This window comes from Hylobates moloch, unplaced genomic scaffold (assembly GCF_009828535.3).
Source record: "Hylobates moloch isolate HMO894 unplaced genomic scaffold, HMol_V3 SCAFFOLD_7, whole genome shotgun sequence".
NCBI classification, from domain to species: domain Eukaryota; kingdom Metazoa; phylum Chordata; class Mammalia; order Primates; family Hylobatidae; genus Hylobates; species Hylobates moloch.
Genome location: NW_026652282.1, coordinates 92046213 through 92070695, shown reverse-complemented (window position 1 = coordinate 92070695; position 24483 = coordinate 92046213). Strand labels below are relative to the sequence as shown.

General features: G+C 38.4%; 1 protein-coding gene across 1 annotated transcript in view; it reads left to right on the top strand.

Moving 5' to 3' along the window:
* The window catches only part of AMMECR1 (AMMECR nuclear protein 1), a 138984-nt gene extending 120282 nt beyond the window's left edge, over positions 1 to 18702 (top strand). Inside the window, exons 4-6 of the mRNA XM_032757460.2 lie at positions 10347 to 10437; positions 11813 to 11909; positions 14227 to 18702. Coding sequence (XP_032613351.1) covers positions 10347 to 10437; positions 11813 to 11909; positions 14227 to 14341 — 303 coding nt within the window. The 3' untranslated portion in view covers positions 14342 to 18702. The remainder of the gene's footprint in view (positions 1 to 10346; positions 10438 to 11812; positions 11910 to 14226) is intronic.
* The last annotated feature ends 5781 nt before the right edge of the window (positions 18703 to 24483 follow it).

Genomic DNA, 24483 nt, shown 5'->3' with positions numbered 1-24483 from the left:
AATAAATCTGCATATTTGGTTACATAACAGATCACATTGAATATACAATCACTATTTAAAAGATTGTGGGGAAGTCTTTGTGGCTTATCTTTGTATGTAAGTAAATTATATTTTGAATTTCCTTTTTGAGAAGTCAGTCTATATTATGAAAGTATATGCTTCATGAGAATTTTCACACTAATAGGTACAACTTTTCTTCCAAGAAAAAATATCCTATTCACCATAAGTATGCAATTTTAACCTGAAATGTGAAGTCCCGTGTATGTTTATGCCACAGGGGAAAACAAGATTATTACAGAATTTTAATATAGAATGTTAAAGCCGAAGATAGATAATGAGCATGTTTTATACAAACAGAAGCTTTTAACATAGCACTTTTCTGGTGGAAGTACAGTTTGAGAATTAACCCCCACTGGTTAAGTGTGTTACTGCAGTGGAATTCCTAATTAAAGGGATGAAAATGCCCAGATCAAAGCAGGAAGAGGGCAAAGTCTAGAAGTCCCAAAGCATAGAGGTAGATATCTTCGCTACCAAGACAGTCATCCCTGTGGTCATGAGGATGAGGAACGTGACCACGACCAGTGGTAATAGCCACCCAGTTTTCAGATGATCAGGAAACAAATGAATTGCCACGCATCTGGTTACCGTCTTACTGTCTTTTTCACTCAAGGTTTTTAACTCGGTCTATTTGGGAACTTTCTTTTGATAATGTGTCTCTAATTTTATAATGGGAGTTAGTAGGAAAGTAGGATTTACTTTAGACCTTGTTTTAGGAGCTAGAGTGCTTCTCTTTGATAATGTGAGGGATGTTTGATAAATGGTTTTACAAATGGATGTAACTAATTTCAAGTCAATATTGAATTGACAGACTAATCAATAATGCTTCCATATGTTCTATTTCCTCAGAATAGTAATTATAACATTTAAAATAAGTGTTTATGGGTAGCCTCTGAAGGAATCTGGGCAGTCATTAAAAATAACAGCCATCCACAAAAGGCAGTAAGGACAAATTAGAGCAGTGGCCCCACCCTTCCAAGAATAACTGATCATTGCCCACATCATGATCTATTTATTGTCCTAGTAGGTATGAGAAGGATGAAGAGTGAATAATTTGGGGAAAAATTTCATTAGCTGATAAATTGGAATGTCTACCTGCAAGGCTAAAATGGTTGTTAAATGAGGAAAATTGCTCCCGTAGATAAATCTGACATGATATGCCTTGTGTTTGAACACAGAAACTCATCACCACTGTTCTGTGTTCTTCAGTTGACATCATTCTCTTAATTCTGAATGACAGGGTGATTGACAGACATGGCGCTTTGTAAAGAAAGAAAAACTCATGCAGCATGTTGGAGCCTGCCAAAATGACATAGCCTGGAACTTGTAGAGTTAAACTGTTTGGGAGCCATGTTTCCTTTTTAAAAATCTGAAAGGATATAAAACCAGACATTACAATGGACTGGAGCTTGACTTGAGGGGTGATTCTATGTGTGTCACCTCATAACTGCTCATTTTCAGGATGATATAAATGAATAAACTTTTTGTTTGTAGAAGAATTCGTATAGCAAGTATGTTACCAGTGATTTTGTGGAAGCTAATGTAGCAATTTGCTGACAGAAGTCAAAATATTTTCTAAATTGTAATCAAGCATCTTTTACTTCTGTACTTTAGAGAAAAGATCACTTGAAGGCATGAAGTAAAAATATTCTCTGTATTCTAAAGTAACTCCTTAGATCAGATTTCAAAAGATTAATGACATTTTCACAAACCATTAGTCACTTTCTCCTATATCTGGCTCCCTGGATCACTGGTATCTCACTTTGTCTATACAGCTGTCACCTGGGCAATACATTGTGATCCCAAGACAGACTGTTCCATTGGAGCACACAATACGTACATGGAATCAACCCATGCTGGGTGGGGCTGGCTAGCACAGTTCTTGTATGATGCCAAAAATCTGTCCCTGGACTATAAAGCTATACCTCAGGTCCCTGATCTCACTCTGTCCCTAAAGTACCAAAGCATCTGTCATTGTACTTGAGCCTCGTTGGACTCCTGGTACTCAGAAAGCTGTGTTTCACTTTAAAAGCAACCTCCAAAGCACACCTCTTGAGTGATGACAGCTCAATTCTGACGTGTTCAGTTGCAGTTAATAATAGGGTGCTTTTGTAACAACCTTCGTGAGAGTAAACAGATGAGATGAATAAATTGGCTACCGTCATTATCTCCCACATATTTTAGAAGTTAATGTTCTTTTCACCCTCACTCCCCCCTTGAAGGTTTACATTTTTTAGCTCCTCTTAATGTGCCACTGAAAACAGAGTTCCCATTCATACACAGATGGTAAGCATGACTCATGAAGTCACCCAGCGAAATGACTTCTAGTTGTATATGTTCTGTTTCCGCTCTTGGTTAGTTTTTCCCAACTATGATATACATCATGTTTTTTCTCTCTAACTTAAAAAATATGAGCTTCATATATCCAGGAAAATGCTTTTCACAGTACATATTTTCCCAGGGACGTTGAGTTTTTTTATAAGATGTCACTATCATTAAGATTAGTCCTTTCTTGATGCTCTACTTTAAATTTTTTTTTTTTTAAAGTGCTGTGGAGCATTGGGAAAGGAAGGCTTCAGGCTTCCTGGCCATCTAGAAAGAGTTTGCTGTGCATCAACAAGTCAATGTATAAGAAGCCTAGCGGGGAAGCAAGCTGTACAAAGTAAAGTAACTTCTTAGAAGGTGATTTAATGCATACAAATTTCCATTAGCTGTTGGTTCCTTTAGCAAAATGGGCTGCTGATTAGTCCCTTCTCAGGCCGTCTCAAGTTGTCTCCAGCTTTACTCGCAGCATGTTTATTGGTTGGAGGGAGTTAGCCTGCTGCTTCCCTGGAATTCCATAAACTCCCTGCCCCTTCCCTAGTACTTTTGTTATAGCCTATTATTTCATGTATAGTTTGCCTGTGTGTGTGTATGTGTGTCCCCAGCATTTAATTAAAAGAATGCTGAATTTTGGGAATAAGGAGACCTGGGTTCTGTTCCTGACTGCCACTGCCCAGCTCTGTGACCTTTCTGGGCCTCAGTTTCCTCAGGAACCTGAAGAAGTTGGACTAAGTGATACCTAAGATCTCTTTGGACTCTGACAGAATGTGATTCTGTGACGTACTCCTTTTTAAAAGATGGCTTCTGTTTCATTGTCCAGAGAATGAATCACCACTAGCCATTTAGAAGTCTTAAGAAGAGGTCCCTAACTTTCAAAGTGGCCATTGCCAAGTTAAATGTAGGCAACAAACGTGAAAAACAGTCCAGTTTTTAAGTTGTACCTTCTAGATTTCCTGTTCACAAAAATAATTCTCTTTAGGAAGAAAAATGCTCTAAGCCATTAATGTCTCCATTTAATTACTGTATCATCCTGTTTTAAGTCAACATTATATATTTAAGTCTAAATTAGGCAAATACATTAGGGAGCGATTATTCACTTTACGAATGCGTATTTTGCTTTGTAGAAGAACTCATTATAGAATTTTATTGTTTTCCTCTTGACTTTAAGATTAATTCATTTATGTAAACTCAACCCACATGTAACTTTTTAGGAACAAATTTCTTTTGTAGACTAAGTTAAACTGTATTGAGTCAGATACTCAATGTACAGTTCTAATGAATACAATTTTATTTTTCTTAATTTCTTTTTAGGCAAACAGCATTATTTCATATTAGGCATGTTTGCTAAGAGGTGATTTCTTCCCCCCCTGCCCACCCTGTCCCCACTAGCCTTTGGAAAGTAAACTAAGTCACATCTCCAGGTTTTGAGAAAATTTTATAACTTTAGTTTTCTTGTCTGTAAATTCACTCCCTTATTCCCTTTTTTAAGAAATGGAAGGAATGCATTTTTCTAACTTTCATAGAAAGCACGCTTTTTATTTAAAGGTCACCTGTGCTGCCTGAACATTTCTTGGGAAGCTTTAGGATGTTAAGTTTTTATGGGATGCTCATTATAATTAATCATTACAGAGAATTGGGGGGTTTTTTTCCCCTTAATTGCACTCTGAGCTGTCACTTGTTCTCTGCAAAATCTTCGAGTAAGATCAATTTCCTTCATTGCAAAAGATAATACAAACATGTTTGGCTTCAGAGTTTTTCAAAGCACCTCTTCATTGGCATACTTTATTTAAAATTTTACTAAAATTTCATGGTGACTATTAGAGAGTTCAGGTATTTTAGAGCTGTGTGTCAGCTATTAAAATAAATGTTATCAGATTGTTGTTCAGTGGCTTTTGTGAAATAAATTGGCAGGCTTGTGTTCCTGATAGACAAGTAGTCTAAGTCTCCTACATAAATCAAAATTGGCCCTAATTAGTCCTTTGGTAAGCTCTGTAAAAGCCAAGAATTGGTTCATGGAGACTGAACTAATAGCTAAGCCAAAGGTGACTAATTTGCAGGGATTTTAGAGAAGAGCAACACATATGTATTTTGGTCAGGGGGACCTTTTTCACAAAGTAACAACTGGGAAAAAAAAAAAAAACTTCAGCTGAGACAGATGATGAAGCAGAGGTTTTATAGTAGAGTATGTTAAAAGGTTAGTCATGCTCAGGTGATGACTTTGCAATCAAGGATCCCTTTTGATTCATGTTTCTGGTATTCTGCTTCTAAACGCATCTCAAAGCATATTTGAAAATAAAGACAGGTATAGGAACTGGTCAGATAATGTATAAAAACTACCTAAAATATAGTCTGTGGTGGTATCTCAGTTGGTTCAGGAGAAAAATGTTTTTTACATCACTAAGATAAGAGTTATCTCTAGTCAGATGGTACTAGGATTACAGGCCATCTTTATTTTCTCCTTTATGCTTTCCTAAAAGGATGCTTTATTTGTTTGTTTGTTTGTTTTTTAGAGACAGAGTCTTGCTCTGTTGTCCAGGCTGGTCTCAGACTCCTGGCTTCAAGTGATCCTCCTGCCTCAGCCTCCCAAGTAGCTGGGACTACAGGCTCAAGCCACTCTGCCTGGCTCTAAAGGGAATTTTTTTGTAAGACATATGTACTCCTTTTATAAACCAGAAAAAAAGATGCATGTTTAGTTTCTAAGGTTTACAAGAGTAAATAATACTGAGCAAAAACAAAAGCTGAATTGCAGCAACACTGTTATAAAAATTTACAATTTGGCCAGATTATGAAGGGATCATGTTAGATAGATATGTACCTTCAGAACTCCAGAATTGCTTTTCAAATTGGTGGGCAGGTTGAAGTGATGCAGAGTAACAACTGTGAGGATTTGATGGGCAGATCGAGATAATATGTCATCTAAATTTTTTTTTTTGGTAGTATCAGATTTGGGGAAAGTGGTTCATTAGGATCTGTACAAATTCTTATCAGCTTCTATGATTAAATTCTTAACTTTTCTAGCTCAAAGAATTATCCAAGAGAATAAACTTGGAGTAGGCCTAAGTTTGAAGTATTTTTCTCTTTTATGTTGAATTTGCTTTCACTAGGAAAAGGAAGAGTTTCTGTTTTCAAAAAGCTAAGCTGGAGTAGGGCAGAAGGAACCATGGGGCAATAAGTTCAAGAGTGGACCATGCTGCACCGTGGGTTTTGTGCTGTCAGAAGATACAGCACACAGTTTTTTCCTCCTAAGAATGTAAGAAACACCAGACTCTGGGTCACACCCATGGACTGTCCAATACAGTGTTTATTTCTGGCCGTGGTACCCAGGGTTGTTTTGTGAGAGGGCATGCATTTCTTCTGTGATACCAGCCTCTAAAGGTTAGGGAGTGTGCCAAACATCCTGAGCTCCTCTCATTAGGAACAGTGTCCTTTCATTCACTTCAATTGGACTGGCATATTGAGCGTGGCAGGTCAGTCTTATATGAATGGCCAGTAACTAGATGCTTTGTTAATTGCAAAGCATATTTTGCCAAATGATTTCATCCAAAAAGACATGTCAAACAACTTTCGATTCTTTGACCTCCTGATATTTCTTATGCTATTCAGATGAACTCACTGAAAATGAGTAGAGTAAGCCATGGCCATATTATTACAGGGAAACCCAGCATTTGGTTCTGAAAATGGGGAAGAATGAGACTGACCATGGTATTTGCTAAAACAGGATGCCACCCAAGGTAGTAGAGTGGTTCTGTTGGCCTGGATATAATTGGGAAGATTTAGCTTTGAGGGTCAGGACTGTGGAGATAATTGTGGACCCAAACTGTCAGAAGTTTACATGGAGGCTACTCAGCTTAGCCAGAGCACATTTTATACTCATTTATGCTTTTAGCCAGATGACTCTTTTTCATGTTTCAGCATATTCAGATTGTTGGCTTGCTGACAAGGCTCACAAGTAAAAGTGAGACCCTTTTGTAGCGCTGCTTGTGGATCACAAGGCTAACACTTGCCTTATTAGACAGACTAGGGTATATTAAGCTTTGACTGTGCAATTACAAGGAATATAATATGGGAGAAGGTACTTTTAAAAAATGCTCTTGTGTTGAGGGTCACTGCATTAGAGGATAATAGTTTTAAATGAAGCCACATTTCTAACACGGGACTAGATAACAAGGATAAATGAAATCTGCAGACAGTCTCAAAGCTTAATTTTAGCCATTATTTATAATCTCTTCTCCTACCAAACCTTTTACTGTGTAGCAAAATTGATTAATTTGTGTGTACCTCTTCTTTCTGTGACCACGTGCTGTCTGATATAGGAGTGAAAAAATAGAGAAATGGACAAGAGACGAAAGAGGATGGGGCTGAGGCCAGGTGGAGCTGGGGATGCATAATCCCTAAACTGGATAATCAACCCCAGAATAATGAAGATATATTTTAGGGTCTTAACATTAATCTTGATATTTAATCATTCTGAACAATGTTAAAAACAAAAGATTGTATAATAGCATTAATAAAAATCACTTGCTATGGAATGGTTCAGAATAAATATGGCTTTCTTTTTAGCATGAAATATGAATCCATTGAACTGGTCTTAATGTTCTATCAGCACACACAGATACAGCTCTGCTTAATTCCATATCCTCTTATCTATAAGTCCTACATTTAATTTACTACCATTGGGGTTGATTTTTAGCTTTGCTTAGCAAAAGTAGTCTTGATTAAAAGAATATTATCGCAATTGATGGATCTCGAAAGCATTTTTCATAGACCATCTAGTAATTTTGCAAATGACCTGCAGACCCATAAGGCTAGATTTGCAAGTTTCCAGTTTGTACCCACCCGGCTGTACTTCAAACAGTGGCAGGATTAGTTAGGGGTATGTTTAGTGACATAGTATTCCCACATGGCTGCCTCCTTATCCATACTTAGAAAGTTACCGTGGTAGTATTTTAAAGATCTGCTTCAGGGAATCCCAGTTCCCTGGTTCGCTGATCTTTTACCTAGTTTATAATTGCAACTATAGCCTTTGTCTCTTGGGATGTTGCTGGGCCAAAGGATTCTCCAATATGTATAAGGGAAGATTCAATTATTATGCAAGAGGGTTACATTTTGGAGTTGTAGCTGTGACAGATGCCTCCCTGAAACAATATGGAATTAGTTTTGGTGCTCATTTCATTGCAAAGCCAGTGATTTCCACAGGTTGGCCAGAATTGGTCATTCTCCACAGCAGGCCATGTTCTCCTTCTCCTGTTTTGATTGTTCAGTATGACTATTTAGTGGCTTGTGGTTCTAGGAGTAAAGAAAATGCTGTTGCTCAAGAGGTGACAGAAAGAAAGCTACTATGCTTTGATTTTGTTAAGAACATTATTACCATTCTCCTAATTCTACTAGCTGAAAAAAATGAGTCACTCTGGTTTGGGCTTTGTAGCTTTGTGGAGAGTATTTTTGACCTATGAAAAAAGTTCATAAAAAGAATTCACTTTAAAACCACTATACTTACAGTTCAATTTATAGGGGCTTTCAATTGTTCAGAGTCATAGGAACCCAGAAAACAATTAAAAGTTGTAAATGTGGTACTAAATCAAAATTGGAGAATTTGGGGTTTTTTTCTTATCAAATTTGATGGTAGGACCTTCTCAAAATGCAGAGTAAATAAAGCAGTCTTATTCATGAGTAATTTGTGTTTTGGCAATATGTCCTTTGTATCCATACACACACAGCTTTATTGTGATACCATTCACATACCATACAGTTAGTCTTAACTTCTTTTAATTGTTAAATTACTAGACATTAAAAATCTGACATTTTTGTTCAAGAACACAGGATGTACTCCTATAAAGAAAGGACTTAAGTGTCTAAATTACCCCTATTTGCCTAAATCACTTAAAAAAATCTTAGTATATAGCCACAGTTTATCAGAACTAGAATGCTTATTAGAGGTTATCTAGTTCAATTAGAATAAAAATTACCTGGGGAGCTGTTCTTTTTCCAAAATATATTTGTTGAAGCATGAAACCTCCTGAAATTCTGATAAACTTTGCAGCCCCGCTCCCCACCCCTTGCCAGTTAAATATCATTAATTTTGTCTGACACTCTCATCTCACAGATAGGGAGACATTCTTCCTATCACAATTTTGACTAGACACCTTAATAAACACCAAAATTCTTTTCAATTTTAACATGACAGATTTTTGATAAATAGAATTGAAGATTCAAAATTCACTTCAGTGGATGATGGAGTATAAATTACTTATGCTGTATATTTTTAAAAAAACAAATTATGAGGAATCTGATATTGTCAAAGGAAAAAAAAATTCAAAGCTACTGATCAGGAAGTCAGTATACAGAAAATGTTGCAAATTTGTCATTGTCTCATCAGGCACTGGAGAGATTAGCAGATGTCCTTTATCCTGGAAAAGCCTGATAGCTAAGCGCTCATATTTCTTCTCAGCTATATATGTAGTTATTTCCCACACAGTATGGGAGGCAAGTATTGTGTCAGTTTTTAAACAGCTACCCTGGTCGCATTTTTAGTAGAAAGAGATTCATAAGAGTACTGATATTAAGTAGATAGAAGAAATAGCCAGAGATATGCTTTAATAAAAATAAAAAAACATAAATTCCTCAGAAGATCTGACAGGCTCTAATGGATAAATGTGTGAAGACCTGGGGAAAGAATGAAATGGATTTTCCCAGAGGACTTTTTATTCCTGAAAAAATTGGAAAATTTGAGACTGGGGGCAGAAGAAGCAAAAGAAGTTTTCATTGACCCCCTTTCCTCTTCTAGACCTTTACATCCATACACATGGAAAGTATAAAGGTTTATGACTTTACTCACCTGCTCTGAAAAGAAGCCTCCATCTTGGGTAATAATGTTTACCTGGTCTTACATCTCCATTCCAGTACCTTGCACAACCTGACCCTCCACTTGGGAACCATTGATCTGAGGCAACCACAGATCCAAGAGAACAGAATGGGGTCGTTATGCTTTTGAAATTTCGTTTTTATTATCAGTGTCCACAAAGAAGTTAAGAACTTTTAATTTTGATCTTTAGCTCTGTATACTATTCTATGTGAGATATGAGGGGAAAGGACAGATTTCTTTCAATCATATGCTAATCAAAGGAAAAGCACATTATTTAAAAAAGCATTAGCAAGAAATTGCTCACAGTTACTTAGAAGACTACCTTTTTAGGGGCATCACCACAAGCTTGTTTTACATTAAAAAGTTACAGTGGTCTCTGGGCTAGTATATAAAGAGACAGTGCAATAATGCACTACAGTGAAGTGATTTGAAATCTTTATTCTTAAATTTAGTAGAGCTGTGTGAAGCCAATGGTGTAGATGGACAGTGAAGGTCTGCTACTACCCCACTCTAAGTCATAATGCATTTTTAAAGAAATGCTATCTACACTGGGTGATGATGTAGGATCTGGTTGTTTTCATTATTATTTTTCAATCTTACCGGACTGTGTTTGCTTGCCTACGTATAATTTAATGTTTTAAAGGGAGTAGACAGTTTGGGAGGGGATCAGCACCAAAAATTTCGGAACTTAATCAGAAGTGGTGAGTGTCCTGCAAAACAGGATGGTTGTTTGCTATCTCTTTGAAGTCAGTCACCTTTGTCTCTAGTTCCTTATTGGCATGAGCTACCATTTGGGAGTGGGGGCAGGATTTTTGCCATCAACTGTCTTATTCTACACACAGCTTCAGAATAGTTGTTCCAGTTTTCCAAACACAGTATCATAGCCTAGTGCATGTTGGGCACATGCAAATCAGTATTTTCCCTCTCCATGGCCATCATAATGGCCTTCAAATCCAAAGTCAAAGCTTTAGAAAGAGAAAACTGATACGTCCTTCTAAAAACAAAGGGAAAGGAAGAACTGCATTCTCTTGAAAGTTAAATTATAACCTTGTCTTTCTGATTCTATGAAGAAGACTGTACTAATAAAAATGCCAATTTCTTTCAGGTGGGTGTACATGGCATTAGAATAGAATTCATCAATGAAAAAGGATCAAAACGCACCGCCACCTACCTACCGGAGGTTGCAAAGGAGCAAGGTCATTGTCGTACTTTATTTCATATGATCTGGTGAAGAATTTAAACAAATATACAAACTGAAATGCGATATCTGACCTTGCAGTTATGTCTAATAATTGAACAGTGTCAAATTATAAGAAGTGACTCTTCCATCACTGCCACCGCAATGTCTGTATCAAGTTGGTGAAGTACTCACAGAAGTTGAATCCCTGCATTGAAGTTTGATGGCATAAACCCATAAGTGTATATTTTTTAAAAAGCAGAATTTATATTAGTTGGTTTTCATTTTAGGCAACAATTTGCTACCGATTTGAAATGCATTTTTCCCATATTCCATTGTGGCATAAACAAGCCTTTTGTTTGACAATCAGCCACATAGTTCTTTGTCATTTTAAGTATCAAATGTTTCATTCTTAGGTGGTTGCCATTACTCATCCTGCTGATATTAAGATTGTAGGTTTCCCATTAAGATCGGAGCATTGCAAAAACATGAAGTGTTAGTGTTTTATATGCTTGGTCTACACTTCCTAATCAGAATTTTCCTATTTCACACATAGAACATAGACCTGTATGAACCAACATTGTAACACAAAGTAACTTTTCACTCTGTAGTATTTTATCCTTTCTTAGCAACTACTAAATTCTGGTTTCGTGTTGATTGAAATGAATCTTTTATCTTGGGGAGCTTTTCTTCTCATCAGAAAGCATTTGTAATTTGGTTTTCCAATGTTTGTCTTATAAATGTGAGATACATAATAGCAAAATTAATGCCATTAAATCCCCAGATCAGAAAGTCTTCAAGGCAGTTACTTGAAGATTTATTTGGGTAGCTTTAGAAAATGTCTTAATCTCCTAGTATCATTAACTTTGTAAAGCATACATAAAAGATAGAGGGCCTCAGATACTAGTATACCATCCACGTCAGAACTAATAAAAATACCCTTGAATACTGCACACAAACTTGAATGATTACAGAATTACAGAAGATACCATAAGGAACAACAATTACTGTGAGGTGGTGTGGGAGTCCTAAATATTGAGTTGGCAAAATGGCATATAGGCTTTTCACTCCCTTTTAAAGATGTCACTGTTAGAGGAAAGTACAACAGATATGGTTTGTTACAGTCATGACTGAGCAATTCCTGCCAGCCCCTTAGACCCCTTGACTTCGAATGTGAAGATAAAGGAGCCAATGTTGTTTGGCATCGTGGATAGCTAGAATTGAAGGAGTGTGGTGATGACCCTGCTTTTGTAAAGGATGAAATCTTAGCTTTTCTGTGTGATTGTGTTTAGGACCAAAAGACTTGATGGACCTCTACAAAGTCATTTTGTATTTAATGAAAGGTGTTTGTTACATGTGCTTGACTGATATTTTATCTGGTCAACTCTCTACAGGATGGGACCATATACAGACCATAGACTCCTTATTGAGGAAAGGAGGATACAAAGCTCCGATTACTAATGAATTCAGGAAAACCATAAAACTGACCAGGTACAGAAGACATTTTCTAGCACAAGGCTAACCTGTACATTTTGATGTGTATGCCTATAACCCTTTGATTTCTTTGGTCTCTCTAACTACACTTCTCTTTTCTGAAACAGAGTGGAAATGAATGGCAGGGTCATACTGAGGGTGGATACAATGGAACTCTGCTTGGTAGTAAAGCCTGTGTGATGTATGAGCCTATCTTTCCTATCTTTAGCTCTGTGTGATTACTCTGGCTTTTGTACGAGCAAGCCCTTGGAGACTTTAGACTACTTTATTGGAGAAAGTACTTGAATTAGCAATTCGCTAGTTTTTGACATTACTTAGCAGAACCCCAGGATTCTGATAAACAGTCCTCAAATTCGAATTTAATCTCAGAATTTTGGCAGTGATAGAAGTCTACCAAGAAAACTTGTTAGCTTGCTGAAAAACACAATTGAGCTAAACTCAAATGCTAAATAAATTTCAGCATGAAAAAATAGGGATGCTTATTTAAAAAGGAAAATACCATACATTTTAGGAAAATGGGCTGCTGGTTCCATTTATTTCAATTCCATAAAACTACATTGAATGCTTATAGTCTAAAAATGGCCTATTCTCAGCTCTGAGGAGTTACAAATTCAGAAATACCTCCATCTCTGCTGTCCCTGAGTTCACAGTGGAGGAGAATAGAAGGGGCATGGACAAAATTATTAATCTAAGGCAGAATATGATGGATAATATGAGATCCATTCCCATAAAGTAGGGAAAGAGGAATTCTAAGAGGGTGGGAGGGGGATAACAGATAGTTTCAAAGAGGTCAGTTGGGGGCTGGGTTTGAAGAATGGGTAGAATATTTGACAGGTAAAAAGGGATTTTTTTTGACAGGAGGAAAGGGATTCCCTTAAGGAAGACCTTGTGAGTCAAGGGTGGTGAAGTACAAAGCAAGTTCTGAGAATATGAAATAGTCTGATTGGGCTGGTCTTTCAGTGTAATAGAGAAGCTGATCATTAGAGGAAAATATGGCCCAGAAGGTAGGTTGGGCAGACCATTGAGGGTCCTGAGTTCCAGAGTAGTTAGTTTGGACCTGGTTCTATAGGCAATTGGTAACTATTGAAGGATTTTAATCAGATGGGCTTGGGGAGGTATAAGAATGGAATTGGAAACAGGAAAATGAGCCAGGAAGCGTTGGTATTATCTAAGAATCTGTGGCAGCAGTCCAGAAGAGGTGCAACAGGGGCCTTAACTAGAGCTGTGGCAGTGAGATGGGAAGAAAGGTTGGGATCAATACGAAAATAATGTGGAAGAAATGAAAGGACTGGGTCATCATTTAGAAATAAAGAAGAAAGTCAAGGCGTTAATCTAGATAAAAGGGACCAAGGTAATCCCTTTAATCAAAGTAGGGACCACAAGAGGAACGTGTTAAGTTTATGCATCGATTTTGGATTTGAGGTGCTTCTTAGGATATCTATATAGAAATATCTAGTAGGTCAATGAAAATGTATGAGCTCATGGCTAGATATGATTGAAATTGTAAGGATAGGGTTCACTGTGGGGAGACAGTATAGAGTCAAAATAACTGAATACAGAAACATAACAAAATTCTACAAGGCAGGGATAGTAGCATTCAGAGACGAGGAGCAATCTGAGAGGCAGGGGAGAACAAGGGGCATGTGGAAGTATAGAATCCTTAGCACCAGAGAGCTTAAGGGCGTGATGAGCAAATGGAAAGATCAAGCTGAGTCGGGGAAGCCTTCTGACGGCTATTTCCATGGAAGGGTGGCAGCAGCAGCCAAGGAGCACTGAGCTAAGTAGTAGTGTGAGATGGGGACTGAAGGCAGAAAATACACACAACTATTTGAGAAATGTGGCAATGAAAAGAAAGCCAGACATGGGGAAAAGTGAGAGTTCAGGATACCAGAATTAAGAAAAGTTGTTTTTGTTGTTGTTACTTAATGGTAAGACCTAAGTAGATGTGTGGACAGAGAAAGGAACAGTAAAAGAGGGAGAGGTGGAAGATTTCTGAAGAAAAATAATCAACTGAATTGAATGAGATGCATACTCCTGTCAGAAAACTGGGGCTGAGGGGACAATAAAATTTTTAAAAGAACAATTTAAACAAGGAGTAGTAGAGTGCAAAGAGCGCTGGACTCAGACTTTTGATTTCCAAGTTCTGATCTTAGCTTTGCTACTTACTATCTCTGTGACCTTGGGCAGTCACTGCTTATCTCCGGGACCCCGTTTCCTGATCTATAAAATCATCTTTAAGGTCCTTCCTAGCACTGACAATGGCATGTCACCTATTTCTCAGCGTTAACTTTTCTCTTCCCTGACTTTCCTTCAGGTATCGTAGTGAAAAGATGACCCTGAGCTATGCTGAATACCTTGCTCATCGCCAGCATCATCATTTCCAAAATGGCATTGGGCATCCCCTTCCGCCATACAACCATTATTCCTGACACTGAGCCGCACAACCAGTCACTGGGCCTCTCTGCAGACCTCTTCCCAGGAGACCCTACACCTTCTTGGTCTAGCTATCTCTTTTACTGTACCATTTTATGATGATAGTTTCCGTTGCCATGGTGAAGCTTCGACATTGTCAATTAAGATCATCATGGTAACGGGTAGAAAAATGGCATTTGTTAAGATCCTGTTTTATTATTTTAGATCATTGATTTTTTTTTTGCAGCATATATAATTTTGGTTTTTTTTTTCCTTATAATATTATGTAGAATTTTGCTTTGCTGTCTCAGTCAGGTTTCTGTTTTTCTGTCCTCCTTGCCTTTCTTCCTGTTTTGCTTCCTGTTTTCCTTCTTCCTTCCCGTTTTCCTTCTTCCTTCCCGTTTTCCTTCTTCCTTCCCGTTTTCCTTCTTCCTTCCCTGCCTCCCTTCCTTTGACTGTGGATGGAAGAAAGTGTGCAGTTTTTAGGGATTTTACTTAGGTTTCTCTTTAGTTTTCCTCAGTAAGATAGTTGTTTTTTGATACCTGAGTTTGGGATTAATTCATATCAAATTCAGGTATTTGTATATTACTCTTGATTTTTGTCTGAAATTCACTTTGCTATGACAGCCTAGTAGTTGGGTCTTCACTCCTTAAGTATATGTTTTTCCCATGGTGAAAATATATGAACTTTAGTTCTAGTAGTGAGCATTCAAAGGTCCGTGATAGGGCTTGTCACAGAGAGAGAGAAATCATTTATCCCTATTGTGCTGGTTATCATAGAAGAGACTGCCTCACCACTTTATAGAACCAATTTGCAAACTAAAACACTGTTTTGAGAAGGTACAAACTACCTTTCAAAAAGGCTACAGGAAACATTTTTATGAGCAGCAAATATTAGGAAGAGAGCAGATACAGAATTTAGTGCCTTTGAGAGGAATATAATTAAGTGGAATTAAGAGGAGTTAGAAAAAAGGCAATTTAGAAAAATATTCTTGTAAAATTTTATTGTTTCTATATGTGAAACAGAAGATTAGACAAAGTCCTTACTCTTGAGTATTTTTTTAAGCTGAAAAAAATTATTTTGAGCAAATAACCAAAAAGAGACATTTGTCTATTTTATATTAATTTAAATTTGTTAGCTCTAGGTTTCAGTAAGTCATGATTGGCTAGAGTCCATTTTAGCTACCATCTAAAGATATGGTAAAGATAATTTAGTGAAACAAAAGTTCATATTTGCCATGATTTCAGATATGTTTGTCATGGGGACAATACTAGAGTTTGAGAGATACTATAAAATAGCTTGAATCTCTTTCTGCACTACATACTTTTGATAGAAACACATTTACTACAGTGATAAGATGTTATGTCACACCTGTGAAAATGGAGTTGGCATTGAGATATGCTATAATTAGAGCCCAGCTCCTCTGCAAGGATAGTCTTCCCATGATGCATACAAAGATAACTTACTGATGTCGATAGGAGGTCCATACATATATCCCCAGGAAAAATGACAGATTATTCTGGAGGAAGATGACCTTCATTATATGGTTATGTGTGTGTGTGTCTGTGTCTCTTTGGAAAAATATATATAATTTTTTCAAATAGGAAGCCAACATATCAAGTGATGAATTAAAGTATGCTGCAGAATATATATTCTAAAACTACAAAAAAGTCACTGAATATCAAAATGATACAGCTTATACATATAGTTACTGTGACAAGTGACAGACTGCTAGTTCAGAATTCCAAAATCCTTTCCTAGTTTGTGAGATAATGGGCTAAATTCCTTCTGCTTGCCACTGGCGCAAAGCAAACTGCTTTAGTTTTTGATGAGAGTTCTTAGAAGTTTGTTGGTATTCCTTCATCCACAGCATCCATTGTTGAAATAACCATTTTCAGTTGTGATGCCTTAACTAAGAAGCCAATTGTTAGCCTGAAATGCAATCTTGGTAGCCAGTTTCAATGAAGCTAGAGATCAGTCAGAAAAAGTTAGCTGTTGGGCTTTAGAAAGGGATTTTGAGTCCTGTCATTTCTACTTGGGAGCATTTTGGAGCAGATTAGTCTTTCAGTACAAAAACAAGTGGCTACCTGATGGAAACTTTTCTTATCCTTATAGGGAAACTGAGCACAAGCTGAATGATATTGTTTGCTGCAAAAAAAGCAAAAACAAAACAAAACAAAACAAAACAAAAGGTAAATAAAACAAGTAAACTGAAGAGAGACAAAATAGACCAATATTATCGTGAAATCCATCTTATCCATCATCTCATCAGTTCAACAGGCTCCTCGTCCTGGGTGAGCTTATGGTTAGAAGTTTTTTTAGCAAAGATTTATTACATACATAGATGTGTGTGTGTACATATACTTACACATACATACATACATATATGTGTGTTTATGTATTTAACGGTGCTAATCAATCTTGAGCAGGTCACGTGACTGGTCATGCGGACTCTAAAATCATATCAGATTTTTTAAAATCCTTGATATATGCAGATGTTATACAGATTTTCTTAGCAGTGTAATAATGTTAAACTGAAGAAATAACCATCCTGCAGGCTTCAAAGGACGAGGTCAGCAATATTTCCCAACATGGCTTGGGGGAAAAGGATAGTTTTGTCTCCTTTTGTATTGAAGTAATGCAAAGTGCATTTTTGTCTCTAAGTAGCTTTTGACTAAAAGACTTTGTAGTGTAAAGGGTGTTATACAAACTGTAATGGTGTGCTTCAGACAAATGCTAGACCCTTTCACCTTTGTCGTATATACAAAGCTGTTAATTATATGGTATGAATTAACTTTGAACATGTTGAAATATGTAGCATGTCTTTAACTCAGACGAAGATTCTAATTGCACAGGTTGTGTTCTAGCCAGTTGTGATTTATTTGTTCAGAAACACAAATGTGAATTGCACTCTTATCAGAATATTGTATGAGTTCAGTGATCTTTAAACAGCTCAGAAGTAATACTTGAACTTCATTTGAGTAGCACAAAGTTTACATAGCCCCTTTTAAATGTTAATTCGTTCCATTTAAGTTTTCCGTTTTCAGATGCAACTGGGTATTTTTCCTCTTGGAAATAGTACGTACTTTGCTTTGGTATGTAGCAAAAGGCTTCCATTTCTGGAAGGGTTTTCTTGTTCTTAAACAAGGTCAGCCAGGTACCAGATTCTAAAAGAACAAATTGTCCCCCACCCCTCAAGTGGCCTTCTGACTGCACAAGAATGTGCTACTACCCTCTGTAGTCTCCCCTAACACGAGAGGTCAGTGAAATTCATGGAGGAAGTGCAAGGCTTGCTTCCCCTCACCCTTAAAGCTTAAAGCAATTGTAAGATTTTCAGTCCAGCACATACAGTCCCAGTGCCCAGCACACCGGAAGTTTGTATACTGGCCTCTTACCTTGTCTTCAAATGTGCAGGAAATTTGAAACTGTCATCTGGAATAGGTTCCATCTCTTATGTGTGTTAGATCAAACCAAAGAAGCCCCCAGCCATGCCCAAATGCTGCTTCAAAAGCCTGCCTTCCAGTCCTTACAAAAACCTTGCAGGATTAAATGTGTTAACTTTTTTATTTTTGTACAGTTTCTAAGTGATTTTTGCTAGTGATGTTAAAATGAATTAAGTTTATTTGAGGGGTGTGAGCACCTCCTCCATTTAAATAAACTGGTGACTTTCCTTTTATTTTTTAAAAGTGGAAACCCGTTGTGTGCCTCTCGATTTAAGGGTTTCTGATGACATTATTCTTAAGACCAGCATTGATCCTTTATATACAAAGATATGTTTTCCTTGTTTTTTATTGCTATTTCAGAAGAAAATGAACCTTTTATTTTGCTCTACCCAGTAACTGCGCTGGTACATAGACGCACTGAGCAAACAAACTTTTGTAACCACCTCTGACTACTTTTGTATATCAAAGTTGATTACTTTTGAAATATTTGGATCTAGTTTCTAAGTTATTTTAGTGTTTTATATGTTCCCCAAAATTACTTTGAATCTGTCACCAGCATAATGAGTTCTTGGTGATACAATGGTGAGACTTGTAATGAGCAAAAAGCTACCTGGAGTAGCTCCTCTTTTCCTTCTTTCTTAGTAACCTGTTTTTTGATTACCGTAAGACATCACAGATTACCTGAAACCCCTTCCAGTATAACTAGGCCCTCCTTCCTTCCACATTTAATTGCTTAATAGTTTGAAGAAACTATTGGAAATGGGCATTTTATATGACATGTATGGCTTTAAAATATTAAATATGAGCAAAAAGAAAAAAATATGAGAAGGTTTATGTGGGTCTGTAAGGTATGGCTGTGGAAAGATATTGTAGTAGTTTTGACACTATTGTTATTACCTTTAAAATCATTTACCCAATAAAATGTTAAAACCGAGTTATCATTTTGTGTTTCTTTTTTAAGTTTAACCTCTCTCATCATAGGATCTTGGTCTCGTTGGTACTTCTTACTAAAAGGTTAACAGTTGAAGGCTCTGAAGGAATATAGTTAGGAACAGATACTGATTTATTGCCAAACTAGCACTTGGGAAACCTTACCTGCTTGCAGCCACTCCCTGCCATATGATTTGCCAGTGTCATCCTTTTATCTATCTCTCTGAATCCTGGCTTGCTGATATAGATTAGCCTTTATTTGGACACTCTAACCTGGCCACATTGATCCTTTAAGGATCCTTCAGATCCTTTGCCACAGAACTCAGGCAAACATCAGACTTGAATTCTGGCGGGAGCTTAGCTGTGCTTAGGTCCGCTCCAAATCAATCAGTGGTTATTGGGCATTTCCTCTTTGTGAGCTGGTGAGGGGCAGTAGCAGTGCTATTCAGTTAAATCACCTGATATGGGGACCCCTTCTCCTACCATCAAGGCTTGCCCATTTTCTGAGTACAGGACAGAGTCTGAAAATGCTCAAGATGTGGTCACCCAGAGCTTGTAGGTACTCATACACACACTAGGCATACCACACGCTTACACTTATTACCAGCTATTTTTTCCAGTTCCAGATTGGTACCCCCAACTTGGGCTTGGGGGAAACACCTGGAGTATAGGGTAGGGCAACTGGTGCTACTGACTTTCAAGGGCCAGATAAGAGCCTATGTCAAGAAAGGAATCTCTTGGGATGCTGCCTTTGCCTACTGTTGCCTTATCCCTTTCTCTATGGAAAGGCTACCAAGGACGTTGTTGAAATACCTCTGGCTCTTTCTAAAACATTTGCTGTCTCATGCACATTTCAAGATTAGTTGCTAGTTGAATATATCCAGAACGATTTTCTGTTACATTGCCCCAAAGCCCTGGTAACCATGTAAATTTTATAACACGTGCTTATGTCAATCACAGTGGCTAAAAACAGTGTTCTTAGATCCTAGAGGACTACTGTGGTTTTAAACAGTGCTCCATAAAGGCAGCCATCTGCTCCGGGTTTACCTATTTTCATCATTCATGTTTAATGGGACATAAGATTTTTCAATGATTTCGACCATATTAATAGGTTCAGGTAGAATGAAGTAGTTTAATGAGCCCACAGCATTCTTTTTTTTATAGCATTAGTGGTTAACTCTGGTCTGGACAAATTTCAACTTCAGTAATCACACTCCACCTACCTAAATTCTTCCCAGAGTTTCAGCATTTCCACTTTAGATTTCATGCCCTACTGGACACTGTGTAAATAGCTTTACTGCTTCCGAGGGCAAGTATGGGCATGTAGGATGAAGCAGTGCCTCTCTGTTGCTGGGAAATACTACCATATCTAAGGGGTCCGTCCTATCAGTGTGAGGTAAGGAGAAGTCTGCGGTGAAGTCACACCGGGATTCAGAGCTGCCACCCAGGAGAGCCAGTGAATGACTGCCCATTCAGAGAATGGCTTCTCCCACTTCCTGCAGCTTCAACCACATGAGCCAAGATAAGTATGGGTTTGGGTTGGGTAAGCTCTCATAGCTTCCCATCTGTATGCTCAAGCTTTTCACCTACAGGAGGAAGAAATGAATGAGAGGATGCAAGTGAGGAAAGCCCTGGATATACTATTTTTGGCTACTGCATTAAAAGGCCTGCCTTGACACCTGTGGCCCCATGGGACAATCTCGTGTTCCAAACCTCAAACTTGTTGGAAGAAATCTTTCAAGAATTGGAGGGAATCACATTAGGTCTCAAGCACTGTTCTGAAGCCAATCTACATCCTCACCCCAAGCGCTTGGTTACAACCTTGTTTAGAAATGACCCCTTAATAAAAATTGCTGTATATATACAATGGGATATTATTCAGCCATAAATAAGATTGAAATCCTGTCATTCGCAGCAACGTGGATCAGCTTGGAGGGCATTATGTTAAATAAGCCAGACACAGAAAGGTAAATACCACATGTTCTCATGTGGGAGCTAAAGAAGTTGATCTCATAGAAGTGGAGAGTAGAATAGTGGTTACTAGAAGCTGGGAAGGGTTGGGAGAGTGAAAAGGGAGAGGTTGGTTACAGTAGGGATCCCCAACCCCCATGCCGTGGACCAGAACTGGTCTGTGGCCTGTTAGGAACCGGGTTGCACAGCAGGAAGTGAGCAGTGGGCAAGCAAGCATTACCGCCTGAGCTCCACCTCGTGTCAGGTCAGTGGTGGCACTAGATTCTCATAAGAGCATGAACCCTATTGTGAACTGCACATGTGCGGGATCTAGGTTGTGTGCTGCTTATGAGACTCTAATGCCACCCACCCCATCCGTGGAAAAACTGTCTTCCATGAAACCGGTCCCTGGTGCCAAAAAGGTTGGGGACCACTGGTTAAAGGATAGAAAAATACAACTAGACTGGAGGAATAAGTTCTGGTGTTCTATAGCACTGTAGGGTGTCTATAGTTAAGAATTTAAGATATATCTTTGTATAACTAGAAGACAGGATTTTGAATGTTCCCAACACAAAGAAATGATAAATGTCTGCAATGACAGATATGCTAATTACCCTAATTTGACCACTATACATTGTATGTATTGAAACATCACTGTGTAGCTCATAAATATGTACAATTTTGTATCAATTAAAAAATTAAAAATTACCTCTTAATGTATTATGTTTGGAAGGTACTGACTATATATCTCAAATTGTTTAAGTGGACCCACTCAGAGAGCCGGTGGAGGGTGCAGCTGTATGTAAACCAACGCTGACCTGCACTTACAGCTTTCCATCATGACAGATGATTACTTAATCTGACAGAGGTGAGATGTAGAGTATGCTCGCTGTCTGCAGCACATAGCTGGGCAGTGGCTGAATTGTATGCCTCTGTGCTCACCAACTGCCATGGCATCTTTGAGCTCATGCTCCCATTCTAAAAGGACACATCCAAGTCACAAGGGGTGGGTAATTTGTTCCCCCTTTAGTCTCCCTCCATGGTGGAAGAAGCTCTTTGTTTTTTACTGAGAATCTTAGTTGGCACCTCGTTATGTTAAAAATCAGATTGAAAGAACTATTTCATCGCTATTAAGCACAAATGTATACAAGCTACTTATTAAGGAGAACGAGGTAGTTTTGATAACTATAAAATGTTGCAATTGGGTTGAATGACAGTGAATAGTCTCAGCAGTCTATTTCTATGTTTTAGCTCTACAACAAGAAGAAGGTCCTGATTTGCACGGAGATCAGATTGTTTAATTTTATGAAAGTGTGTACATATAGGTCTAAAGTGTAAAAACCCAGCACAGTCCACGGCTATCTGAAGCTTACAAGAAGTTCGGGCAGGAGAAGCATAACTCCTGAGGTTTGAAGACAAGTAAGTAACCTGATGGCTTCTGCTAACCCACTCGTGGTCTTCAGTTGCCATTCTGTACATAACTTACCAGGTGTTTGTTAAGTGTTTTTTGTTTCTGTTTTTATTATTACAGTTTCAAAATATTATGTATTTCGACACACACGTGTTTTTTGAATTAAATGTTTATAGAGGGCCAGGCATGGTGGCTCACGCCTATAATCCCAGCACTTTGGGAGGCCCAGGCAGGCAAATCACCTGAGGTCAGGAGTTCGAGACCAACGTGGCCAACATGGCGAAACCCCATCTCTACTAAAAATAAAAAAATTAGTCAGGCATGGTGGCACACGCCTGTAATCCCAGCTACTCAGGAGGCTGAGGCAGGAGAATCGCTTGAACCCAGGAAGCAGAGGTTGCAGTGGGCCGAGATTGCACTACTACACTCCAGCCTGGGCGACAGAGCAAGACTTCATCTCAAAAAAAAAAAAAAAAAAAGTTTATGGAAACTTGGGGCTGTTCTGACAGAACCCCAGGATCCCACAGGACAATCAAAACCACTGCTGGAGCCTCAACATGCCCAGTTATTTTGAGAGCTTTTGGGAAGCCATCATTTGATGAAATGACAGCTTTTTTTTTTTTTTTTTGGCCTTTTCCTCCCAAATGTCAGGCTCAACATGATCCATCAATATTTATTGAGTGCCTGTCCCTCCAGAGGCATGGCACCTTGCTTGGTTACAGAATGAATATAGTATTATTTTGTAAGATAAATTAACAATCCACTCTGGGCTAAGAGTTGTAAGGAGCATATGAGTTTGGTCTAGTTGGGTAAAGTCCTTCAGACTGAGGCCCAGGTAACATTAGGGTTTTATAGGGTTTCACTAATAGCTTCCACCTCAGTGGCATTAGAACATAGTTGTAACTGCCCCTGTTGAGAAATTATATTTCTTTGCACTCCAATGTGTCAGCACCAGAAGCCACCCCATACTGGACATGATCATAATTTCTTGAGTGGAGGAGACTGTTTCTGTTCCCATAATGTGGCTCTCTTGCTCCTTAGCAGGAATATGCAAGGTGGCTGGAAGAGAAGTGATGCGCTTGTATAAGAAATAGGTTTGGACACACAGAATGGCATTGGATGGCTGAGAGTTGTGTTTACTGTGAAGCTGCTCTCTTAGAGGCATTGGGCCCTTCCTATGATGAGGAGATAAGAAGAGACAGAGAGAGGCTAGGACTCTAAGAGGCTATCTTGAGGTCTGAAGAGGAGAAGACAGTTTATAGTATGTTTACTGGTTGAAAAATTACCCCACAGAGAAAAAAAAATCCATTCATGACGCAGAAGGAAAGAATAGTAAGAGTAAACCACATGGAAAGGAAAATCGGAGTAACTTTCAGAATCACTAGCTATGCATAAAGGACAGGAAGGCAGTATTAAATGTGGGCTATTGTAAAGCAGGAAGCACAACTTGTATACAATAGAATGTTTAAATCACATTTTAACTGACAGGAAGCTGCTGAGAGTTTCCGAACATCAGGCAGATATTGAAACTAAGAGTTGCTATAGTCACTTTCCATCTAAATGGTATTTTGGAGTGACCCAAGGTTACCATATGGGTCAACATGTGTAAGTGGGTTTCTGTGTATCAGCATAGGAGATGGGGGCTGGCCAAACAGCTGGATGGAACAATCATATTCCCCACTCCCACATATCCTAGCAGAATGGAAAGGGTGCCTTGGACTGGACAGAGTGGGAAACCCCCATCTTTTTGAGGGACAGTGCTGGTGTGAGTAATGCAAACATTTCCCTACGTTTTCTCTACTTCAGACATCCAAATGAATTTCAGGAACTCTGCATGAAGACATTGCCACCCCATTGGCATATGCCTCGGCAATGGCCTCTTTCCCAGAATTGTGGTCGGGGCAGATGTGGGTAGCCATAGTGACCTGTGTACATGAAGTCATGCTCCTTGGTGAGTTGGTTCTTGTTTATCTGGCCTAGCATATCTTGTGGTCTGTGGTACTCATGAATGATGGGGCTTAAAAGGGAAACATGGGGTTAATCCAGTTGTTGGATGCAAATAGGATGGGATTGTTCCTGTTGGGTAGATGGGTCTAACAGGCCCTGCAGCCTTGGAGAAGGTCAAATAGACATTGCTAATAGTCAGCAGTAGGCTGGGAAAGTGCATGTAACATCCTTTGCTCTAGGGAATGTTACACAGTGGGTCCTGCAGTCAGGGTGCACAAAGCACTTGAAAGCGAAAAAGAAACACCTTTATTTTCAACCTCCCTCCATTTTTGGACATTTTTAAAGGCAAAATTCATATAACATACAATTAATCATTTTAAAATGCACACTTCGGTAGTTAGTGAATTCACAATGTTGTGCAACCCCTGGCTCTCTCTAGCTTTAAAACTTTTTCATCACTCCATAAAAACACCCCAC